Raw genomic sequence first — 26,133 nt, 5'->3', positions numbered from 1 at the left:
CTGTCAACCCCCACTTTGTACTACCAGAATTCGGTCTCTGGGTTTATGAGGAATAAATACCATGGCTGTTTCAAACTGGATTTTAGTGTTGATGCATAAGGATACTAAAGTTATAATAGTACACTACCATGTACACTCCCAAACCTCAGAGCATTAAGTTTAGTGTGGCTGAAGACTTTCACCATCTTGAAAATGCGCCAAGTGAATAGGGTTCCCAAAATGGACAGGAACATTTAACCAATTGGCTAGGGCGTGGCTACGAGTCTTTCCCACCCACTGGCTTGTGCCAGGCATAAATATGGCTCATGCAGGCACCCTCTACAGAATACTCATGGATCTGTGGAAGAACAAAAGTAGCTGAACCTGTGGTCTGAGACCTGAACGGACCAGCTCGGCTGACTTCCTGTTTAACCTACAAGAAGCCGTTACCTGCAACTGCTTAGCTCACTATTAGCAACTGATCCTGGACTGGACCTTGCTGTTTGGCATCTGCCTGACACCCTCTGAGTCTTTAAGTGCTTGCCTCTCCTGAGGTTCTGGGGGGCTTGAGAAGTGTACTCCTGTGGTGGATAGTGACTTAAAGGACCAAAGTCCGATGGTACATTTTATTACCAGGGTGAAAATGGTTGGTGTGTCCAACCCATTCTCCATTGTGGTCAGCGCCAAATTTGCGCCAAAGTCTCAGTCATCTATAACCATGAACAGTTATTGGCACTTTATGCTTCTTTGCGCTATTCTTACTTAAAACGTTAAACATCCATATCTCTGGTTCCCCTTTTTGGATTGTCATTTTTGTGTCATTTTGTTACAGTTTACTCTGGCTTTCTAACTCAAATTTTATTTTTGTGTTGCATTTCAACAGTGTTATTTTTTTGGTACTGCATAACTACTTTACACAGTGCTCTACATTAGGCTTGTCTGCTTTATGCATTAGATACCAAAGGGTTGAGCTCAGGTTAATTTAGTGAATGTTGACCCTGACGAGGGTTGTGCTCGTTACTTATAGAAGGTCGTCATCCAAATATGAATCCAGTTTCTTACTTCGGTACAGTGTGTGGTTTCATGAATATCGAAAAGAAGCGGTCACATAGTTCCATGTTGGAAAAACTAGGATTCAATTTCGGCAAATTTAGAGAAGAGATATGCTCCTGACACTTAGCAAGGCTGCCGCTTTACTATTTTCAGATTTTCAAGTTTAAAAAACAATATAGCCTTTGCAATTTTTGAGAGGTGCCATGATTCTCAATAAAACTTAACAGGATTTGACTGCCAACAAATATTGTCGCAGAGAATGCCAACAAAGGCAGGTTATTACTGTGATAGTTTTTGTCTGAGGTGCAGTTTGTTACCAACATGCAAAATAAGATTGCATTGTACTTTAGCTTTCAACATCACATAAGTAGAATTTACTGATGAAAAGGGACCATGCTGCAAGTTCATTCACAAAATCAATTCTTTCAGACAATGTCAAAGCCAAGGAAAGAATAAACCAGTTTTAGCTCTGATTAAAGCGGCAAAGCAGCTTATTAAAAAAAAAGATATGTTGTCAATGACTATTATTTTGCTACCATATTTGTCAATCACAACTTTGCACTTATATATCTTGATCTTTTTTCTGTGCATTGTTGCATCTTGGGATGCTCTTCATTAGTAGACTTTCTTGAACAGGAAGTGAGATCAGATAAGTATAAGCAATAGCATGCTCATATCTACTATAGTAAAAAAGTGCGAAGTAGAAGTTGGCAATTTTAAGTTCTGCCTTTAGCAGAGACCTTTTAATTTTACTAACATTGTATATACTAACAGGATATTTCAGCCAATCCTCTACATCCATTGGTCTCTTGTTTAGTCATTCACATTTTTGCTCTGCCCACTTCAGCATGTAGCAGCCCACTTCAGCCACTGGTTAATTCCGCATTGAGTGCCAGCATTCTGCCCTTTTACAAGGATCAAATCAGCACACAATGTAGTAGCCTTTAATACCAGGGAATATGATGGCTATAAGGCCCGAAAAGTATTGGTGCCTTTAGCCAATGTTTTCGCCCTCAACAGTAAGGTTTTAAAAAAAATAAACCTTTCGACAATAAAAGTTAAAAGGCTGGCGGCTAACACTAGACCTGTTGGCCTTACCAATACTTGTTTAATTAATATCTATCAACAAGTACTTGCAATTCTTAATTTGCACATTAATAATGCCCAATCACTTACTGATTCACTGGTTTAAGACAATTCCCAAACTATATCGCACACCAAGTAAGAACATTATATAAGTGTTTAAAAAAAACATACTAGGTTGAATTTTTGATTGGGAAATTCAACACGTTTCAAAATTAGCAAATTACATTTTTTGTGAAAACTACATGCTTTCTTTAAATACCGTAGATTAGGTAAAAAATAAGGGTTGGAACAAGCAATTTTGTCTGTCAATGGGAGTGAAATAGAGCTTCACGTCACAAGAAAAAACCACAAAACAGGAAAATAAAGATTTTATTTCTGTTCATTTACAAAACGCCTTCTTCTATAGCACTTTACAGATACCGTAAAGTAAGGTACAACAAGGTTATGCAAAAGACAGTTACATATTTTAGGTAGATGATGAAGAATAAACAGTCAAGGAAACTATTTGTAGGATGGCACAAAAACCACATAGTGCAGCGCAAAGGTGATGGGGACACGGTGATGTGGTTTTAAAGAAAACCAGACACTAATTCAAACATAAAAACAAGTGTGCCAAAACAACGATATTATGCCAGATAATACACAGGGATGAGTAATGAGGAAAATAAAGGTCATTTTACCACTTGTGCATGCGAGCTGGGTTCAGAAACATCACAATGCATACCTAAGAAACCGTTGGAAATTGATACATGAATGGTCTTATTGGGCCATTAAATTAACGAAGATAGTCAATGAATACTGGGCAGTTGTCCTGGAGGCCAATTGGTATAAAGTGCATTGGAGCTCAAGTAAGGTGGGCTTCAGCACGTGTCTAGGACAATTGACATGGAGCATTTAGTGAGCTGACAAACTCAAAGAATACAAAAAAAATGGTTAAGATGGCGGAAATAAAGTATGGAAGAAGTGAAATGGAACAGCAACTATTGAGAGCTCTTGGGAACTGATGAAGTGAGGGAGACAGTTGCCAGGAAAAAAGATGGAAGTTTGCCATTTTTTAGAGTCATGGAATTTTCGGGTAGGCAATATTTACACAAAAGACATTCCAGGCTCAAAGGATAATAATTCAATGTCAAGGAGGAAGGATCAGGCCAAGTGTAAAACAAACTCAAAATGTCCAAACACATATTTCGATCACACAGGAGGTAGGAATGGGTTTTTTGGAGCATTTGATGCATGGAAGCTGAACGTGACAAGGATTATGTTGTGCAAAAGTGCCAAGTGTTGGGAAGTGTTAGCCAAGTGGGGAACGTGCCAGCAACACCGAACTTAAATGGAGAGAACAGAGAAATAGTAAAGGGTAAGACAACATGGAAAAACAAAGTAAAAAGCTTTACAGACATGCAATTTGGGCATATAGTACTGAGAAACTGGAAAAAGTGAACCTTCATCCCTTAAAAACATGACACACAGCTCCTACCAAATAATAGCTGGAGGACAAAACTTGGCAGCTGTTAATGACTTCAATTGGTGTACATAAAAAAACTAATGCTTTGGAGGCAAGGAAGGCAATGTTCAGAAATTAGGAACGTCAAGAAAAAGAAGTCACTGCAAAAAAGGAGCAAAACAGTACTATGACAAATACAGCACTGTGATGACAAAAACAGGCGCATTTTACAAACTAAACCGGGACATTTTAGTGTGATTCGATGAGATGCACGGTGTGTTACCAAAAACACAACAGAAACTGGAATAAATAGCAATATGAATTTCACAAATCCAGAGAGCTCAGGCATTGTATCAGCATAGTAATCAATCAATCAATCAGAGCATTTATATAGCGCACTACTCACCCGGAGGGTCTCAAGGCGCTGGGGGGATAATTGTGCCACTAGAAATATGGGTTGTGCAAAATAATTTATTTTTCCAAAAACACTTCCAAGAAGGGAACTATATGGAAAAAGATCCAATAACCATTGCCACGACGTGAACTAATTTACTGTCGAAACTAACACCAGAGCATCCATCGCCCCAGCTTACACGTTCCTATGAGCCACAGTACCATACCCAATTCAGTATACTGTATAGAATTGATTTCTTATCCTTAAATTGTCCTCCTTGTAAGCAGATCATAGGCATTTTCTTCTGAACTCTGATTGCTCCTCAATTGCCAAATGGTATTAGTGGTTATGAGTGGTTGTCCAAATAGCTGCTGGATAACGTTTCTGTGGCTTTCTAAATTCTAGTAAAGAGGAAGGAAGTAAATGCCACGTGAACCATGATGCTCCCACAATAAACTGAGGCCAGTCTCTGTACATAGGTCCTTGCGAGCAGAGCAGCCTTGTTAAACAAAGGGCTCTGAGTGGAATCCAAAGTGTACCGCATGGTGGAAACATAGATGATCGGTCATATCTCCAACACATTTTACAATCCAAATGTGTAAGTTCCTTTAATATCAGCTCATGGAGTTGCAACACAGGTCCCGTGGCACGCTGAAGCTCACAACTTGTAGAAATAGTGGTATTTGTGACTAATTGTACAATACATTTTACACTGTAATTTACATTCCATTTATAGTAAGAAATTATTTATTGCCGTCATCAAGACTGCTGTGTATGCAAATAAAAAAACGTACCAGAAATTTCCAATACAAGATACTAAACATATTAAAAGTTTACAAAACCGTGTCAAACAATAGTCTTGAGGAGCCACTTATTGTAAGAATTTGTTTGTACCAATGACTCAAAATTCAGTCAAGAACATAAATAAAATATGCATGATCTCTTGCTTTCTTTACAAAATCATTCAATATCAGACTCACATGGATTAGTACAGGTAAGGCACATTAGCATATATATATATATATATTTATATAAAATAAAACACACAATACAAAGGTTGTATTATGTGGCAGGCCCAATCTGTTCGCAATATGAATATCTATTCCTTTCTGAATTAGATTAAGAGGTGTTACAACACTTACATTTTGAGAGTAATTGAGAAGATCTCAAAGGAATGAGCTGTCGGACACTAACTATTGTATCCAATTATTGCAACACAAAAAGGAAACCCAGGCGACACAGCTGTACCTTCAAATGTGCTGTTGCTATTTTTTCTTTGTACAAATATTGCTGGAGTGTAGAGGATGCTAAAGTAGCTTTGTGTGCACTTGCATAATTCTAAAAATGATGTGCTACTTTATTTTATCATCTATACTCTTTCCCTCCCCTCTTCCTTCAAAGTTCATTTCTACACAAGACATGATTTCAAGTAGAGGCATAATTTACAATAAAACCTGTACACTGAGATGCCGATATTAAAAAAATGGCATCGTGCATTTAAAAATAACACTTTTTTCCATATCGAGGAAGAAGAGTTTTCAGCATCTGCGTTCTGAGATTTCTTTATTGCCACTTTCTAATCAAAGGTCCGTTACTTTATTCTCCAACGCTGCTGCGATCTGTTGTAAACGGTAGGCCAACTGCATTCGTTGGGCGGCCGGATCCTCTTCTAGTGCACTTATGATCTGAAGTGGGAAAAAAATTACAAATATGAAAAGTGAAAAAGCCTGTTCTGTTTGAGATTTAACTGAGCCATCCCCTCACATGACATCCTACCATTCATGGCCTACAACACACTCTTCTATCGCCTCTAAATAACTAGGAACCTTTAGATTCGACATCCAAAGCTTAGGAACCTTTAGAGGAAAGATTCAAGACACTTCATTATATGGAGTCGCTCAAGGACCAGGAAACAAATTATATAGAAATTCCAGTGTCTCATTGCCCAGTTTTACGCCAGGAAGTGAACCATATGCTCAAAATGTTTTTTCCCCTGACAGACACAAGCCAAACTAGTTGATGGTCTTTGCCTTATGCTGTCATGCACCTTTTGCAGAGGCAAAGTGCCACTGAAAGGACTGAAAACATGTTTCTGATGGCTGATAGCCACAAAGGAAAGCAAGTGATTAGAAGAGGAGTGTCTCTCTATAATGTTCTAAATTGAACGTAAATGTTACTATTTAGAGTTTTATACACCCTCACATGGTCGGCACCAACTCATTCATTGGTTAGTTCACATTTCCTGAAAGAGCTTTTATAACTCAAGTAATCATGCAAAGTAACTTAAAAAGGTTAACAAAAATGTGAGAAACTTTAAGATGTGACATTAAGAAAAGCAAATCTTTACTTCCATGTGATGTTTAAGTATGCAGCACAAGCTAGAGTACTAAAATACGTATCAAAAAAGTTTCAGCGTGGAAAAAAGTTCTTCTCTTGATTATACAGTGATCGATGGGCGTGTGCAAGAAAGCAGTGTTCTGTCAGTATTTTAATTGGCAGTTTGGCACTTGAAGGACACATTATGGAGATATGTCATTTTTAAGGGAAGAGGAAACGAGAGGGATGGTAAGTCACTTGATAGTAAACCACTCGAGTCAGTCTATAAATGACCACTTCAAGTTTTTATGGAAGCAACCGTTCTGGATAACGCACAGCATGTTAGTAGTGTGGACCACATTGGGTATGTGCATCTTCATACCAATTTTAACTGTATGCACATGTTTCTTCGCTGTTTTTGTTTTATGTTTGTGCATTGCTCCCGGACTTCAACAGTGGCTGGTTTGGGACAACTTAGTGGTGTCTCCCCTCTCAGATGCCCTATGTGCATCTAATTACCTGCAGCACTGTACCCGTGTGTCTCACTTCCTGTGTACCATGTATTAAATGGACTGATCCTCCCTGCAGGTGTTGGAAAATGTGACTGAGAGTCCTGTAGCCTGGCTTGTAAATCCTACATAAGAGCTACAGACAATTGAACCATTAGCTGGTGAATGGGTTCAATCGTTCTGGCAATGTATCGCTGGTGATGAAATTCCTGCGCATAATATGCATTATCATAGTCCTCTTCTTGGCATTTGACATGAAGCTGAGATAGACTGTGTACTGGACCAAACAATCCATCGTCATCACCTGACTCCTCTAAAAGAGTACTTAGAGGTGAAAAGCCTAGTCTACAGAGTTGTCGATGAGAACATAGACGGTGCTAACATAGGCATAATGACTAAAGTGGAAGATCTCTTGGGTTTTGGCGACGTCGATAAGACTCGCCGACTGTGGAGGTGAAGATGGTTTAGTCGTTGAGGAAATAGGAAGGATCGTCGATGATGCCTTCAATTCCGACGGCATAGATGCTGCTGCCGTCGTCGTAGACGAGGTGGTATTCATCGAGGAAGTGGTGGTTGTCGGCAGTGAGGGGAATATTTGGTGACGGTAAGAGTAGCGTAGGTGGCGCTGCCGATGAGATGAGACAGGCTTCCACGGCAGCAAAGCTTTTGTCGACAATGAATCTTTTGTCGACTATGGATGTTTTGTTGACAGTGTACCCTTAGTCGACGTGGGTTAAGTCGAAGATGGAGAAGAGATGTCTGAAGAGGACTTTTGCGTCGTTGACTATGTTGATTTTATGGAAATCTTTTTTTGACAGTGATGAGTCTGAAGAGGATTTCCCAGGTTTCAAGGCCACTGATGCTGGTGTTGAAGGGTCAGATTTAACCTGAGAAGGAAACGTGTGCTTTCCTTTTTGTGAGGAGGCTTCGTGGTGAGACTTTTTGGAAGCCTTTCTATGGCTCTCAGCAGACTCTTGAGCTTTCTGTCTTTTTAGGGTTTCACTTCAGAGGTGTGAGAAATGTGCCCTCGTCCTCCGATACCATATCCAACTGGGTTTTGATTTTTGTTAACCAAATGAATAGCCTTCCTTCTGTACTTGAGGGTTTTGGTTGAGACGGTCCAGCAGATTTTACCTTCTTTGACCTTTTGCGTGGATATAGGCAATACATACAGTTCTTGTGTGGGTCGTCAATATGAAAACTCTTCTTACCACACGATCCACATGACCAGAAAAGTTCTTTTTTTTTTAACAATCGGACATGTTGAAGAGAAGAAAAAACTGAGCAGAGCTCAGTGAGACTCCCAATCACATGATGTGCGGTAGAAAACCTGAGGGACTGAGCCTCTCTTGGGAGTGTTCTAAAGGCTGCTGTCACCAGATTGGTTTTAAAGTTTGGTTCTTTTTACAAAATGACAAGGACAGGCTATTGCATGGATTTCTCGTTGCATTGAGGTCTAAAGTATATGTTGTTTACTACTTTTATAATGATACAGTGGGACTCCCACCGCATCATCTGTGATGATTCAAGCATGTGAACCCATGAAAGATACCAATATTGGATACTTGTAAAGGTAACTAACTCATTTTACTTCACTGAAAGCAAGGAAAAACCATTCGCAAATGTAGCCACAAAAAAGGATGAAATTGCAAAACAATTATAAGTGCTCTGAATGAAGAAGAAAACTAAGTAAAAAATATAGATGTAGCAAGGGGTGAGAGCAGAGCAGACAGTTTGAGGGACTGCTAGATAGATGCCCTTGCTGGAAGCGGTTTGTAGTGTGCGTGGGCATGGTGATGGAAGTGCGTAGGTGAGGAAGTTATTGTACCTCCTCCTCCACAAATACTTAAATTAATTTTTACACTTCCTCATAGCGGCTTTATTGGAGTGAATCATATAGAATTAAGACTGCCTCAAATTAAGTGGATTCTTTTTCTCATAATTAAAAAAAGCTAAGGAAAGTGCGCATGTAGCCCCCTCCCAGCCCGAAAAGCAGTAAAAACTGTCAGATACCTTGATTTTATAGAACAATAACTTGTGTCTATTTAAGGAGACTTTAAGTTAGTGTGCATAAGAGCAAACCTAAAATTAAGACAGCGTGGTCATAAAAAGAAGTGAAATTAACACACTTGGGAAAATGCCAATTGTAAAATTATTTCTTGCAAATATTTCAAAGAGGTGTATCTGTCAGATCTGAGCGACAGGTTCTTAGCAGTGCACAAAGAGAAATCTGCTACACTAATTTGATTAAAGTCTCTATTGCTAGAGTACCTAATTTTCTTCACATGTTTAAATCTACAAAAGTATGGAGAAACAGACATTTCTAGATCAATCCTTGTGGCTTACCATAACATGCTATTTTAACGACACCTCAGTGCCTACAAATGTAGGCACTGAGGAGTGCCTACGAAGGTAGGCCACCAACAAGCCAAAAGGCATCTCGAAGCATTCAATGTGGCTTCGTTGTCTGCGAAGGGAGAAGAACAATAGTTGTGAAGACTGAATACATTTTTGCCCCTGGCCTTGTCGTGCTTTTCAAGACTATCCTCTTGTGCTCTACTATCCCAGAGGTAAGCACCCCTGCCTCCTGAAAACTGGGTGACCAGTAAAGAAAACATTCATTGGCGCAGTCAAATCCAACTACTTCCACTGAGAGGGAAAACTATATAGGGTTTGGCAACACAGGAAGTATGGCAGCCATCCACTAATCAAATTAAAAAGTATTTTAAAAGAAAACCCCTTCTGATAAACTATTTTATCCGGAAGGAGCACACATTACAGTGCGCTCACATTATCAATTGCCATTTTGCCAAATGCATATTGTGTAATATTTCAACAATAAATGTAGACTCACCTGATCATAATATTTGTTTACGTATTGGTACAGCTGATGTAGGGCCACAAGCGTATTTAACGAATCTGTATGCGCCTACGAAAGTACATGAAACAATAATTAATACTGCCGATAACATTCTTTCATAAAATAATCACATTACTATCTTTCCATCCAATTTCGACTACAATTTCTATCTACTTCAATAAGAATATACATCTGAACTAATCCAAACAATCCACTCCAAGCATGTAGGATAGTATATCTCCAATAATTCCATATAGCTTAAAATAAATATTCCAGCCAGTCCCTGCCCGTCCCGCCTTGGATGAGCTGGTGCCAGTACATGGCCCTTCTGTTTCATGCCACAGAATGGAGTTGCTGGCTTTGTGCGAGTGACATTTGTATCAGGATTTCTGTTTTAAATATGAAACTGTACTTATTTACCCATTATTTGTCTTTCAGTCTTGAGTATTCTGTTAGCGAATTAGCCTTTCCCAGTTTTGAAAATTTAACTTGTGCTAATTGGGGCAAAGAGGACATTACATGGGTCCCAGGAATCGGAGGAAGTCCGTGCCATTCGAGGTGCCAATGGGCTGCAGGTCAACACCCAGAGGCTTCACCGGGAAACCAGAACACCCTTTCTATATAGGACTTTTGCAGTACGTCTGTTACTGTTACCAAATTACTGACCTTGAAAGAAGGAAAGGCTGAGTCTGCCTTGATGAGACTCAAACTAGTAACCAGAAAATCACTGCCATCTTCAGCAGCGAGATTTTAATTAATCTGGTTAGCTTTAGCTGCTTGTTAGCAAGAAAGTAGATACTAAGACTTTCACAGATCCATCAAAACAACACTATGTTATAATCTATGAGTAATGTCTCCTTATGTATGTTCCTGCCATCTGGGTATTGTCCATTAGAATACTTCAGTGCTGTGATGTAATATAGAATGTTCAGTGCTGTGGGGAGACTAATGACAGTTTAGATGGGGCTGAGCTACCTGCTGGCTGCTCCTGGTGGGGTTAGATTTGAACTAAACCTGTATTTACTTATCATCTAAATAAATATCACTTAAAATACTCCTACTTGTCTGGACCAACTTACTACATTTTGATGGCGACGAGGATGGGATGTGTTCTAAAAATTCCCTTAGGGAATTCACATTTCAATTCAAATTTAGACGGCACAAGAGGAAATACTTCTCAATATTCAAGTTACATGTATTGCTGTGAGACACTTAGAGTAGTCTAATTTTCAGTGATCACACAATATCTCGAAGTTTCCCAATTATCAATGTTTATTCAAATTGTGACGTTTGTGAGGTTTTTACTTAATATTACCTCATTTGTTATCAATATTCAGCCTTTAGGTTGTCGATATGGATGTATTCCTGTCAATATTTCAATGTTTTGATTCAATTTATATTTGCTGAATGTATCATCTGATTAACTCTACTACTTTCAATATTCTATTTTGATGTTGATATAGATATATTCATGTCAACATTTCAATGTTTTATTAGCGATTTGGGTTCTCTATCCCTTTTTCTACCTTTATTTCTCCAGGTTATCTATATGAGTTTCAACTTCTATTTGCTCAATGTTTATCTTATTCTTATGTTGATACTATTTATTGAATAGTATGAGAAGTCACTATCTATTCTTTCTTATGCTTTCATTCAGTTTTTCCATTTTCTTCTTGACGTCTTTCTCCTTACATGCTCTTCTTTGAGTTGGTTATGTGAGGGGTGGTTGTTGAGCTGTTCTTTCCTTTTTACTCTTTTATGAGGAAGAGGAGGAGAGAATATAGTATATTAATCTAAGGAAATGTAAGGAAATGTATGAGAATGTCTATTTCAACTCCACATACTTTATTGTGCTTTCTGACACATTTGCCTGGCCAGTAGTTGTGTCAGCGGGTATTGATGGGTATGTATACTTTTCTCTTACAGACTATGTTTTAAAATGTTCTATTCGCTTTCAGAGAAAAGGAGATATGTTATAATCTATGAGTAATGTCTCCTTATGTATGTTCCTGCCATCTGGGTATTGTCCATTAGAATACTTCAGTGCTGTGATGTAATATAGAATGTGCAGTGCTGTGGGGAGACTAATGACAGTTTAGATGGGGCTGAGCTACCTGCTGGCTGCTCCTGGTGGGGTTAGATTTGAACTAAACCTGTATTTACTTATCATCTAAATAAATATCACTTAAAATACTCCTACTTGTCTGGACCAACTTACTACACACAAATGACTGGAAGCACTACCAGGAGCCATATTATGGAAGTGCCTGGGCAGTGCAATAGGCGTTTGCGCACACTTTGCGCATCCTCGGGCACTTTGGATTTAAATTAAGGGCTGCATATGCTTGTGCAGACCCTTCTGTAATACGGATAGCGCTGGTGCACATAAAGCGGCAGCACCATCTTCAGAGGGCATTCCCTTACATGTATAGGGGAGTGCCTAATGCAAATGAGGGAATCCTTTGCCTCTGCACCCTCGGCGTATTATAGATGCTGGAACAAAAGCTGCAAGGAGACGCACTGTCAGTGCTTCTTCCTGATTGCAGTCCCCTGGTGGAGTTTAAGGGAGTCCCCCATGGATCTCCCAGACGTCCCTTTCACCTGAATGAGCTGCTCGCAGAGCAGCATGAGTTGGCACCTGCCCTGTGGGCATCACATTCCATGTGATAGAGCGCACTTTCCCTGTTTGCACCCCGACGCACCTGTTTTAAGGTGCTCCGGGCGCAAACAGGGAAAGTGTGTCTTTAAATAAGAAGGCCCCAGGGGCCGTATCACCGGAGTGCCCGGACGTTTGTAGCCGCTTTGTGAGCCCTGGGGCACTATGGTATTACAGAAGGGGCTGCAGGCAATTGTGCATTCCCATCTGTAATCCCGATCGTGCTGGCGCACACAAAGTGCCAGCGGTATCATCAGAGGGCGTTCCCTCATTTCCAGATTTCATCCAGATGTGGGTGAAGAGGCAAAGAAGCTGCTAGGAGGCGCACTGACAGTGCGCCACCTTTTCAGTGCGCCCCCTGATGCCAGCCCTCTGGTGGGGGCGAAGGGAGTCTCACAGACCCAGACATCCCCTTGCAGGCGGGCGCAGTCTCTCACTGCATCCGACTGCAAGGGGATCTCTAATCCCCCTTCAAAGTGCAGGCGGGTTGCCGCCTGCACTGTGGAACACAGAGCTGCTTCAAAGCAGTCGCTCCATTTTTCACCTGAATGTTCTGTGCCAAGGGAGGTGCGAGTTTGCGACTGCCCTAGGGGCAGCGCAATCACTATAATGCAGTGCATTTTTCTTTTGAAAGGCGCGCCCAGCGCTAATCAGGAAAATGACCCGCATAAGTAATACGGCCCCAGTCTACACGAAAGGACACCCAGTTTGAGAAAAGTACTATGAATGCATAATGACGAAGCGCTAAACAAATGTCAAAATCATTGCAATAAATTTCCAGCTCCGTTTTATTCCTGATAGGCTCAGTGTCAAAATAAAGACTACCTCACACAGGTAGCTAAAACACTGCCTGTAAAGCACCACCTCTTAATATGTTGTACTATGTGCATTTGCAGAAACAATCACCTTGCATTTTCATTAACCCCATATCCAACTGTCTCACTCATTACTCATACAATCCATCACAGCGCATTGGAGTTGCCGAAACTTACTGCAAATGCAATACATTATTAAATGACCAAATTGGGCATAACAGAACTGACACATACCCTGGAAATTTCTGCTAAATGTGTATTCATATCCTGGTCACTCACTTGAACCATCTGGCGGATCCCTTTGTAATAGCTGTAACAACAAAAAGAAATCATTCAAAGTGAAACAACAACGTTGTGCATCATTTTGCCATTAGAATTCACAGTCTAACACTTTTGGTCTTCAGTAGCCTTCATTTAAGTTTGTGCCAGCCTTCTCGTAGGGTTTTCACCTGCTAAATACACAGTTATAGCCTTTATATAGGGCCGAAACTAGAGAGAGTGATTGAAATGTATACCTGACAGACTGACTCTAAAAGAAAAAATGAAAGAAATGAGCAGAGAAGTGGGCAGGTCAATATCAATAGGATCTTTAGGACAGTCTAGAAGATCATCACTTGGGGAGAGTAGGGATCAGGCTGAATGATCCTTCTGAATTACAACCTACATGAGAGGCAGTCTCTGCCATCGGATAACCCAGCGATTTATAAGTGACTGGACTGTGAAACTATGTGCTATGGCTGACAAAGGGTATGAGTTATGGCTGGATAAAATTAAAGGGCAATGTTCCAGGAGGGTTTGTGGGGTTTCCCTGAGCATTATCTTAGGAATGTTAGTGGGAAAGGGAGTATTTTAGAGTACACTGGCCAGTACTGTCCATTAAAAGTGGATGAAATGGGTTTATCACGCTTTATTGTAATCTGTAACAATAATTATTACAACTGGCAAAAGTATCTGCTATGATCCCCTTTGAGTAAAAGGGCATTAAAGGTTAAAGACAAATTTATGTTCTCTTTCTTTACTCCCTCAACACGCTTGAGTTGGCACTTTGTTAATTGCTAAAATCCTAAGTTTTTTTTTTATCTGTAAGGTTTATAGTGATTTTATCCAAAGTCTGTCTAAATTGAAGTGGAAGGATTTGTTGTTCCCAACAGTCGGAATATGTCCTGTATGTCGCGAATCATGTGTTATTTACTCGAGCAAAAGATATTTTCAATGCCCATGAAAAAAAAAGTTGCATGAATTATATCAGCAGAATTCTGTTCAAGATTGTCATTTGTGAATAGATATACAAAAGAACTAGGAGCAGATGTACAACGGTTTTTAGCATGCGGAAACAGGTTTGAGCCAATGTACAAAACCTATTTTGTGAGTCACTAATCAATTTGCAACTCGCAAAATATGTTTTGCGACTTGCTATTAAGGAAGGGGTGTTCCCTTTCTAATAGCGACTCATGAGGCATTTATGCGCAAATTACCACCTACTTCAAGTAGGTGGTAATGCAATCCCAAATGGGAAAGGGTCTACAGGGGACCCCTTCCCCTTTGCAAATGCACGCAAAAATATTTATTATGGGCAGGCAGTGGTCCCAGGGACAACTACCTGCCCTTAAAAAATTAAATGAAAACGTTTCATTTACAATTTTTAAAATGCATCCTGTATTCCTTTAAGGAAAACGGGTTGCATTTAAAAATAACTGCTTTATTTAAATGCCACCATACCTGGGAGGGCCAGCCATTCCCAATGGGGTTGCAAAATGCGAGGGCCTCATTAATATTAATGAGCCTCGCATTTTGTGACCCCATTGGGAATCGCAATCAGTGTCTTTGACACTAATTCATAGAAAATTGCGACTCGTAATTTGTAAGTCGCAATTTACTCTGGTCATACATCTGGCCCGTAGTATTTTAATTGCTAGTTCACCAATTTGTTTAAAAACTGAGCAGTTCAACAGAGTTGTTTGTTAGCACATCCCATTATCCCATTGTGTCTGTTAGGGGATAAAAGAAATGACAGGGAGACTGTGTATTATATCAATGACCAAATTATTATAATCTGAAATGGACTTGAACACGGGAACTCATCAAATATCGCTAGATGCGCTATACAGACTGGATCACAAGCAAAACTAAAATAACTGTCTCTTCTAAAAAATCAGATTTTGCAAATCACACTAAAGGTTGTGCAGAATCTGATGGCAAATTACTATTTCTGATGCACCTTTGATGTGGGTGAAATATTTTTGTAAAGTTACAAAGTAGTACTGGTGATTCATTTACAAGCACACTAATTGTCCAATGCTTCCATGAACAGTAAACCAATAAGCAGGCGAAGCTATAAACAAGTGACTTACTCTTCCACCATTTTTTTGTACGTTGAGATTTCTTTTGCATAAAGCAGCTTATTACTTGGTGAATCCTGAAAATATAAAGAAACAGTATTAATAAGGATGCATTTTTTAGAAGGTTTGCCTGAAATATTACAAGGTTCACTTGAGAGAACACATGCAAAATGGGCATTTTTAATTCCTGCACACGATTGTCGTTCTTAGAAAAAATATATTTGGTTTCCAAGAAGCCACTGAGTTCCAGGCAACAAAAAGCAATTATAGGGTATCCTTCAAAATTCTAAAGTAGATTTAAAAAAATCTGCAGTTATTTGATGAACTGTGGGGCAAAGATATACATTAAATACAGAGAATACCCATTTCCCCTTGCCGTGCAAGAAACTAGTTACTTGTATAAATGCTTTTAAAGCTTGACACTCTTCTAGACTCCCAGCATGTTAAACATTTTTAAATGGGCGTCAACCACAAGTTGAGTCAAGATGGCTCACTATGATGTTGATTATAAACCCAAAATCCAAGCTTTCTTTTTTTTAGGGCAGCTTGGCATTAACTTTGTTCCTTCACTAGGGGGATCAGAGGGTCAGAAGGAATTTGGAATTGCAAGCTGGAAACTATTGTTACAGGTAAGTAACCTATTTCTTCTGAAGCATGAACCTCTTCTACGTTCATGTGCTTTACATTGTTTATGTAGCTGTACTGCTCCCATGTTGAGGATTCTTTAAACAGAGTAGTCCCAAACAAATTAGGACATACTATCGGACCTACTTTAGCTTCCTCTGCACAATAATGCTTAGTAAATGTATATTCGATGGCATGTGTGGCTGTGGATACACGTGCTCTACATACTCCTGCCATCTAGTGTTTGGTCCGGAGTTGCTGAAGTTGTTTTCTTTCGAACAAGTCTTTCAGGTCACAAGGTTGAGTGACTTCTCCTCTCGGTGATATTGTGCATGGGCATAGATTTTCGGCAGGTGGGTGAGAAAGTGTAAACTATGAGTAACTAATGGGATGACCATGCTAAGTGTAAATGTATAATGGCCTGTGTCGGGGGAAGAGGGAGGTCGCATGTGACTACAGCACTACATGACACAAACAAATACTTAAAGGGTAAGTAACATTCCATTTGATGGCATGTGTGGTCATAGATACACATGCTCTGCACAGACTGTAAAGCAGTCCCTCTTTAGAAGCGGTGGCTAGCCTGTGTGTGTGTTGCAGGGGTTTGGAAAAGGGTACGTAGCACTTTGGCTTTTTGTCATGCTAGAATATCCACACAGTAGTGTTTGGTGAAGGTGTGTGGTAGTTGGACCATGTAGCTGCCTTACAAATGTCAGCTATGGAGTGGTTTCCTAGAAAGGCCATGGTCGCTCCCTTTTTCCTGAGTAGAGCACTCTGGGAGGAATAGGTAAATATCTTTTGACTTTAAGGTAGCAAGTTTGAATACATTTGACTATCCATCTGGCTATGCCGGATTTGGATACTTGGTTGCCTGTATGAGGGGGTGAAAAAGTGACAAAGTTGTTTAAATTTTCTGAAAGCTTATGTTCTATCTATGCAGAACATGAGTGCTCTTTTGATATCTAGTGTATGAAGAGCTCTTTCTGCAACATAATTGGCACTTCAATGGATTGGCTGAAGTGAAATTGAGAGACTACTTCAGGTAGGAATTTAGGGTTGATGCAAAGAACCCTTGGTCTTTATGTATTTGATAGAAGGGTTCTTCTAAGGTTAAAGGCTAGAGCTCACTCACACAACTGAGTGAGGTAACTGCATCCAAGATGCCACTTTCCACTAAAGAAATTAATTGGGGATGAGTGTAGGAGGTCCAATCGTGGACCCAAGGGTCTGGTGAGAAAGATGTGCAGGTTCTAGGAGGGTGCTGGAAGAACCCTTGGTGGAATAAGTCATCTGCGTCCTTCTATGGAAGCTTTGATGACTGGATTGTTTAATAACTTTTTGCAATGCACAAAAATAAGTGCAACAGACTTCAAATGACTGGAATTTTTCTTAAAGTGAGAGATGTCTATTTTGGAGGTAGGCAGCAATTACAGCAAGGTGTAACCATATGGAAGCTTATGCTAGATCTGCCTTTTGTAAATGAAGCAGGTAGTAGACAATGTCTTGCCCCGCAGCTTTTAGAGGAACACTATGTTTGGATTGACAGTAGGGGTGGGTGAACTCGGAGTTCCACAAGAACTCCGTGAAATTCAGTTGCTTGTGTGGCAGAATGCTGCTGCCTGGACATAATTAAAGGCCCACTGTAGGTATAAGGAGCAATGTGACAAATTGGTACAGAATAAACTTGCTTAGCACATGACCTTGATGCATAAAAGACATTTAACAGTGCTGACTTCTTTCACTGGCACATTAGCCTGTTCATTATCGCCTTCACACGATGCCGGGGCCATCACAGGGTGGTTTTCAATAGGGCTAATGTTTGTCATGGAGTTCTGGCAGCCCCTTCTGTGTGAACTGCACCCAGGGCTGTGCCAGATCACACATCCAGTACTCATCATCGACGACTATGTACATTGGTGCAGCATGGTTCACCCTCGGGGGTTCCGGAAGGTTATAATAGGTATAACCATTCGCACAACACAACAGCGCCTCTTGCAGAGCCCTATTAATATTTGAAATCCCATCGCTGCATTGTGGCGGTCAACACAGTAGTGGCAAACATTTGAGACAAGTGAGGCATATACATAATATTACCTCATTTATTGGCCTTGCAAACTCCAAGTGCCATGGAAGCAGTCCTCTCTGCTGTGCACATGGGCTGCATATTGCACAACTGCTTACTCGTAAGTGATTTGGTTGCGATTGCACCACGTCAATCAGCACGAATATTACCCATACATGCAGGTGATGTCCCTTTTTTGCAAGTAGCATGAGCTTTTGGTTTGCAATCAAATGTTTTAATTGCCAAGGAGTAGCATAATTGAACGCATAACTGAACTGAATGGCTTGTACAAGCTACCTCGCTATGGTTCCCTTAATTACTGGTATGCCCAAGACCTTATCAGAGCCTACACTATATATAGCGGTTTTGATTTGCATACATTTTTAGTTTCTTGCAAGTAGCACATTACCTGTTCTCTACCATCGAATACGTGCAATGCTTTCATAGATGGATTTGAAAGGTTTTTAAAGAAGGCTGGCAGTTGATTTAACATGAAAATGGGAAGCCACTATTGGTATCAATTGATTAGATCGCATAGTCACTTTGGCTCCTAGTATAACCATCTATGGTTCCTCAAGCGGAGTTTGTGCATCAAAAATATTGTTTTACAGTGTGCAGCGGAGCAGTTGAAACTGTCTGACCCAATGGCAGGAAAACACAATCTGAGGTCTAGACTGTAACCTAGTGCATTGTGGGTATCAGGCAGTATCATAAGTCATCTCGAAACCAAAGCCTCTTCTTTGAAGAAATACAACTTGTAACATTCCATACACAAAACACAAAACGAGATGGCAGGATTGGGCACAGCATGCAACCTACAGCAACACCAGCTCCCAAAAATGTAATATCTGTAACAAAAGTAGTCTTTAAAGTTACATGTTTTACATTAGATTTATGAATAGGCTCAAAAAACTGTTTCACAGAGCTTGCCAAAACTAGGTTAGATTCCTCTGTTCTCCCGTGGTTGATATTTTTTAAATCTTTCCTTGCACTGTTTAGTAACCAATATAGAGAACATTTGTTTTTGATTCATAGCTTTAGTGTATGCTACTATAACTGATAAACTGTCTCTTCATTAAGCATAGTTTAGATTACACTGGAGTAAAAACATTAGATATTTGACTGACTCTTCTGTTATCTGTCCATTGAATATATTTTCTGAACGCTAATTCATGAATCTTATTCTCCTTCATAACATTTACAGATGGAAGTTTTTCTTGCTTCCCATATAACATTTATCCATTTTTCAGTTACCAGTCGGTGTTGAAATTCCAGTAACTAGGGTACCATGCTTCTATCTTTAACTGTTCTGAATATGGGTAGTAAATTCGTCCATGTCTTTGGAGAGTCGTAATGTTTTTATCCTTCATCTGCATAGACTCACTATGTGCCTCACCTTCTGTGGGGCAATTAGATCATTCTAAAAATCTAATAATGGATTTTTTTTAATTTTTAATATAGGTTAAGTGGGATTATTAAAAAGTGTATGCAAAGATCCCAAACTAACTTATCAACCGTGCACTCTCTAGAAATAGCAAAGTGTTGGCGCCTGGTTGCAAAGTTTTGGCATTTCCTTTGTTTAGATTTGTCGCAAACAGTTCTGTGTTTGATACGTCCAGCATTTGTGCGACTAAGGACTGTTTTAGCTTCTATCCATGTGACATGTCTAGCTCGCTTCTTAAGTAGTCTTTCCGTATGTTTCTAGACCATGAATATGATGGACTATAAGAGTGATGTCTCATACTACTGCACATAGCCAAAAGTTTAGATAGGTTTACCATGAACCTGAGTTGATACACTAGATTAACCATCTTCTGAATACTTTTTGGCATGCTATAAACAATTCTCCCTTTAACAGTCAATTGTCTAGGTATAAATATAGGTTTCAGGTATGCTGCCACCACTGGCAGACACATTGTAAACACTGTTTGAGCAATCTTTATTCCAAATGGTAATACTTTGAACTTGCTGCACATTCCTAATAATACAAAACAGATATCTTCAGAGGTGTGGGTGTACTGGTATATGGAAGTACATGTCTATAAGGTGAATCCAGTTAGTCATTCTTCTCTAGTAGTGGTACAATAGCTTGTACATTTATCGTCTTTGCACATTTTGTTTATGAAGCCCAAGTCCAGCGTTGGCGTTATGTCTTCAACATTTTCGCTTAATGTGCCAACTGATGATTTGTTCATTTGTTTTGTTTTTAATAGACTTTGGTTTAAAAGAGGCATGGACATAACCTTTAAAATACTAATTACAATCCTGGACCCAGCCAATCAACGGAAAACCCATGCCCATCTGAATCTAGGAGAGGTTTACATCTCAAAAAAGTAAATTTACTATGACTGCAGAACCCTCTGTGAATCGGGTGGTTATCATTAGTTCAAATCAGCTAAAGCCTTAGCAGTGGGGTCTTGTTAGAGGCCTTAAAGATTTCTATCAGGCAAAGACCAACATTTAATGCAGAATTTGTCAAATATGTTCGTTCTCTGATAAAAGAACCCCCCCCCCAAACTTACTCTGCTTAATTTGTGCTCCGTCCTCGTGCAGGCGTCCATGAAGGTTTGTGCAATTACTGACAAGGAAGCGTCGACAACTTCATGTACATGAACATCGAAGATAAAATGGGGATTCTTTAAAATGTTCACCCAAAACCTCAGAGGCAAACTGAAAAAAACCCACAAAATATTATTACAATGACCAAAGACAGTTACTGAACCACATTTCCTGACAGCCCATCAAACAAAAAATAGAGATAAAGTGGTAATGATTTCTTCTGAAAATCACAACCCATGGTAATTGCATAAAAAAAATTCTCCAAAGTGTAGCATGTAGCTATTAATCTATCGTAGACAGGGTATTTATGTAACATCCATAACATTAAATACAAAACGGTATCACATTATCTGGTTTAGGAAAGAAAGAAAGAAGCAAATGACATACAATGGGGGAGGAAGCAAGCCCACGTTTGCCGATTTTCCATTCAATACAATTTCATCTAGTTTTGCCATAAATACAATTACAATAAAAGTTAGGCAGGAAAAAGGAATGCCATATGCTTCAACAGAAATCGTTCTACCTTAAACAGATGATCATTGATAGTTTTGAAGAAAAGTCAAACTATGCGTGGAAGCATTCATGACAATTCAACCTTGTTTACCAACACACTGCTCTACAAGAAAACCATGATAAACATGGATTTTTCCATTATTTGTTTTGCTCTGCATGTACAATATGCTGCCTACTGTACTTAGTTTCCTCATTGAGTATCTTCTGTAACAGCTCACCTGTTCGTTTTCCAGATGTGAATGGTATCGTCATCCTTGATCTCGTGCTTCTCTGCTTGCTCATCGAGGAAGTCAAAGAAGTATTTTACAGCTGGTGGCACAATTTTACTGGAAGTGAGTACACCTTGAAAGAAGTTATCTACAAACTGCTGAAGCGTACCCTGCAGTGAAACAGCAAAAACAAATTGAAATTAGGCTTTTTCCTAGTACTGTTTTTTTTTTTTTTTTTTACAGCTCAGAAAACCCTTGCATCCAGAGGCACTCCAAGCATGGACTTACTCAATCCCCTCTAAATGATAGAAATGAACAAAGGCACTAGCATAGTTCCCGATCCCTTTAGGGCAAAACATGGAGATATTCAGAGAGGGCAGGGTACATTAAACTAAACCTACAATACACCATACATTACCACATTGTTCTACCACTTTACAGGTTGCTGATCTATAAGCTGGGTTTCATCCTTACCCTGTGACCTAATGTAGACTAGACATTCTTCACTTTATGCGAGAGAATAAAAACTCCTCATAAAATAATGGATTCATTTTAGGAGACTGGTAAGAGGGTTTATCATTCATACAAGTAACATCACCACAGTTAGCATCCACCGGTAGCTAGAATGTCAGTGTGTCTGACATAATTCTGCAAGCTATGTGTCAAAGAAAGGAATCTCAATGATCTGAACTATGTTTAAGAATTATAGTTTTATTGATTTTAAAAAAACAGGCAGCTGATAAACCTGATCATATTTGGGTCACAGCATTCTGGTAAACACACAAATTATTTAGATTATGGTGTTAATGTCACACTCGGGAATGTCATATGCTTCTCGCGGGTGCCCTTTTATTTAGGGGTATATCATGGTCAACTCAAATTCTCCAGGCTTGTCCCTCTCTAGCAGCATCTTGAAAATGGGCTTTATTCCTCCAGTGTCATAAAAGGTGTCTGCTATCATCTACAGCCACTGTTTAAATTTGCAGAAGTAGAATAACTGGTCATAACAGCCCCTACACACTTGGGTACAAATCCTACCTTTACAGAAAGAAGCCTAGTCAGGTAGATTTCAGTTATGGCTTTGGTTCGTTCCTTTTCTTTCATGCTACCTCGCTTTGATTTACTGTCATCTACTTCATCAGCTGGCCGAACAAGGTGCCAAATTTTATTTTCTTCTTCCAGCAATGCATGTTCTGTGGAAAGAAATAGTAAGAGGTTCACATAAGTTTAGGTCAAGTCAAATTACTGCTTTCCTTTCCCAACATAAAAGTGGTGATAATTAAGAGAGTCTTCATGTCCACCTGAGTCTTTACTGGTGCCACAGTACCATCTTACTTAACATTAGGGTAAATTTGCAGCATTGAGGACATTTACGGATTGCTGCTCTTTTTTTTGTCCAAATGTGTTGCCACTTCAGGTCTTTTACTTATCGCTCCTCTCTTATGATTCACCGCCTGGTCTTCCCTTAGGTATCTGATCCTCACTCGGTGACCTTAGTATATCACAATGATGGCTGTGACAAGTAACTATTCAGTTTGTAATGCGTGTGCCATTAGGAAATAGGTGATGTCATCAAATTACTACTGCGTACCTGGAACACTTTTAAGGGACTGTTGGTAACCTAGAAAGTACAGACACCACATGAACTATGTATTGAAGGGGGCTATGTGGGGCTGCAACAACCTGCTCATCACATTCAATTGCTGGTGTATTGAACTAAGTTTACGCGTGACACCCTTGGGTGTGAAAGCAAACATTGTAAAGCTAAACTAGTGTCTTCGTTTACACAACAGTGGGATGAAAGTGAAATATAAGTAAGATAAGGATGGAATATACAGAAAGTAAGGAAAAGGAATGTATAAATATAGGAAGGACAAATGAAGGAAAGAGGATGGTAAGGGGCAAGGAGGAGAAAGAAAGGGAAAGAAGGAAGATGAGCCATGGAGCGGGTACAAAAAAAGGGAAAGAAGAATAGAAGAGACGATAAGGAAATAATGGAGATGATGAAGGGAAGAAGGAAAAGGGATAAAATGTAGTAGGGAGATAAAAGACAAGAACGGGCAAAAGGGTAGGGTGGAAAGACAGAAGGGCCAGACCTAAGTAAGTCAGGGAAGTAGGAAATGAGAGATAAGTGTAGAAAACCTGTATCTGTGGAATAAAACGGGAGCAGGGACAGCAGGGAAATTAAAGGGAGGCTGGGAAACAAAGGATAGGGAGTAGTTAGAAGAGAGTAATGGAGGAAGGAGTGAAAGGGGAAAGAAAAGAGAAGGTAAAGGAGCAAGAACAAGAAGAAAAGCTAAGAAATGTAGGGAGATTAGGATAAGTGATGGGGAAGGGCCTGCAAGTGGACTGGAAGGGGAAAATGTAAGGAGATGAGGAGAACGAAATGAAGATATGGAAGAGATGAGCCGATGGTGGAAAGACGATCCGTAAGCTATCGCTCATGCAGCAGGTGCAGTAGCACAGGATCCTAGGAGTGCAAGAAAATTCCTGCATCTCAAATATGGGTGTCTTAATAACAACCTCATTGCATCAAACAGTTTTGGGGAACATTACACCACTGCTTTGCCTCAAGATACTGAAGCTACTATAGCTATTCAAGGATCATTTAGTTCTGTTGCATACACTGTGGTACTTGGTGCCCAGATATCTGGAACAGGCCACAAACCCAGAAATTGGGATTTTTTTTGCGATTCATATATAAATGAGCACTTCACTTTTGGATGTCCCTAGCACCTCAAGGCATAAAATGTGCAGATTTTGTGAACAGTGCTAAGAAAGCATGCAGCTCATTTTATACTTCATTCCAGTTCACTTTTCAATCTGAAGTCATACATTGCAGCCTCCAAATGTGCATGTATTTGTGGCTTAAGTCAGCGGGAGAGAATTAATTTGCTGATGGAAAGCAAATGAATTGCCTATGATCTTGGCTACAGGTAGAAGAAAATGTAAAGGTGTTTTTTTCATTTAAATATTGAATGTTCTATTGATACTCAGCATAAGGGAGCACGTTTTAAACACTGAGTTTTTTTTAAAAGGTATAAACTGCTAAATTTAAAAAAAAATCATAAACGTTACTTACATGTAAGACATGTTGGTAACTTGTTGGCTTTTCTGTATAACATACCCTAATTGCTAAGAATTTTTAGCAAGTCACTAACTGAATACTCAGGGTAGATGTTTAACACACACATACGTACAATGAGCTTCCAGGCATGCATTTGTAGTGGACAACAGCCTAAACCTCGGGCTCATGTGTAAATTAGGATACAAGTGACCCCTATGGCCTCTCGCGACATCAATTTTATTACTAGCTCTGATCAAGGGCTGCCCACAGAACATCCTCCAGATAATCTCCATTACAGGTAACCTCAGGTAGTTGTTTTTGTCAAGAGGTGGGTACCTTGACACACTTTTTAAACCAACCTGACAGGGGCACAGAAAACAAGTGAATGACTGTGCTGTTCTAGTATTACATAGAGGAGAATTGTAAACAAAATATTATAGCTGTCCAATAGGACGAGATCTTCATAGCATGTTTACTCTTAACACTTTATCAATATTATAAAAGCAAAATCAGAACCTGTAACTGTGCAGTTTGTCAAGGGGGATTGTAGGATATTGTAGCAGGAGTGTGGTTGTGTAAGAAGATGCCCTGTATGGTGAACACGGTTGGAGAGCGAGTATTGGGGCATGTATGGGATGCTTTGGGTAGTGATCGTGTTGCAGCAGACTTGTAGCTGCAATTACCCTTACACAGTAGTGTGGATACACTTTGATTTTACACCCTCAGTGATAGTTTTTACAGCACTAAACCACAAGCTGAACCATTTCCAGGTTCATTAATTCAAACTGTTTTAATGTCTATTAAATTTAAAACGAGTGTTCTGCTGGTCTCTAATCTGTGAGGTGAATTAGGGAGGGCTGAGGGCGCTGTGGATTTTGCTAACTGACCAGAATTTAGTCAAGGGTAAGCAAGGAAAGGATCCCAGATATTTTTCTACGCTGTGCTTTCTTAGCCACCACTCTACGTTCTCCCCTTTTTTGGTGATTTTCTGATCAAGTCACTTTTTGAAGGGAACCGGGTAGAGGGGCGGTTACATGATCTGTTGGTAATAAGGAGATACACTCCTTCTGTTGCTGCACAATGTGATGTATATACATGGAAATCATTTTTTGGGTCGACATTTTCCTTAAAAGTCAAGTAAAAACAAAAGAATGTCCAATCATGTGTATGCACCTGTACATCACGTATTGGTCATATTTGTCACGTGATGTGCAGGCAGCAAATCGGTAAAAGGCAAACAGGCTGCAGGTGTTCATAACCAATTTAAACTCTGAGTGGGGTTATATCCGGGCTGAGGAGGGTGCTCTGAACTGAGTCATGTACTCCTGACACTGTTTCAGTAAATAAAGAGCAACTCATTTAGAAGTCTGGGAAATACCGCCTCCCACTGCCAAACTGCTAAGATAAGCGGTTTTAAGGGAACTGGGTCAACACGCGCTTTCCAAGCGTGACTGGCAACTTCTCCTCTATGCAGGAGTTAAACACACAACAATGCACTCACTCTCCCCTGGAAAGTCCTGGTGATTCTCCTCCTGCTGCTGGGAAATGCCCATTTTGGACAGGATCAGCGTTGCGCCATCCCGTACCTGACAAATCAAAAACCACAGATCTCACATTAAAAATGAGTTTCACAGTTGGTTAGCAAACC

General features: G+C 39.8%; 1 protein-coding gene across 1 annotated transcript in view; it reads right to left on the bottom strand.

The window, feature by feature from the left end:
- Window positions 1-2,471: 2,471 nt before the first annotated feature.
- PLXNB2 (plexin B2) overlaps window positions 2,472-26,133 on the bottom strand; it is a 774,855-nt gene continuing 751,193 nt past the window's right edge. Inside the window, exons 32-40 of the mRNA XM_078679101.1 lie at window positions 25,987-26,071; window positions 22,457-22,611; window positions 21,428-21,588; window positions 20,660-20,807; window positions 15,464-15,528; window positions 13,347-13,422; window positions 9,636-9,710; window positions 3,662-5,641; window positions 2,472-3,618 (exon numbers count right to left, since the gene is read on the bottom strand). Of these exons, the coding sequence (XP_078535227.1) occupies window positions 5,537-5,641; window positions 9,636-9,710; window positions 13,347-13,422; window positions 15,464-15,528; window positions 20,660-20,807; window positions 21,428-21,588; window positions 22,457-22,611; window positions 25,987-26,071 (870 nt within the window). The 3' untranslated portion in view covers window positions 2,472-3,618; window positions 3,662-5,536. The remainder of the gene's footprint in view (window positions 3,619-3,661; window positions 5,642-9,635; window positions 9,711-13,346; window positions 13,423-15,463; window positions 15,529-20,659; window positions 20,808-21,427; window positions 21,589-22,456; window positions 22,612-25,986; window positions 26,072-26,133) is intronic.

Source organism: Lissotriton helveticus, chromosome 1_1 (genome assembly GCF_964261635.1).
Source record: "Lissotriton helveticus chromosome 1_1, aLisHel1.1, whole genome shotgun sequence".
NCBI lineage: Eukaryota > Metazoa > Chordata > Amphibia > Caudata > Salamandridae > Lissotriton > Lissotriton helveticus.
Note: the sequence above shows the minus strand (reverse complement) of the source record. Positions and strands in the feature narration are given on the sequence as shown.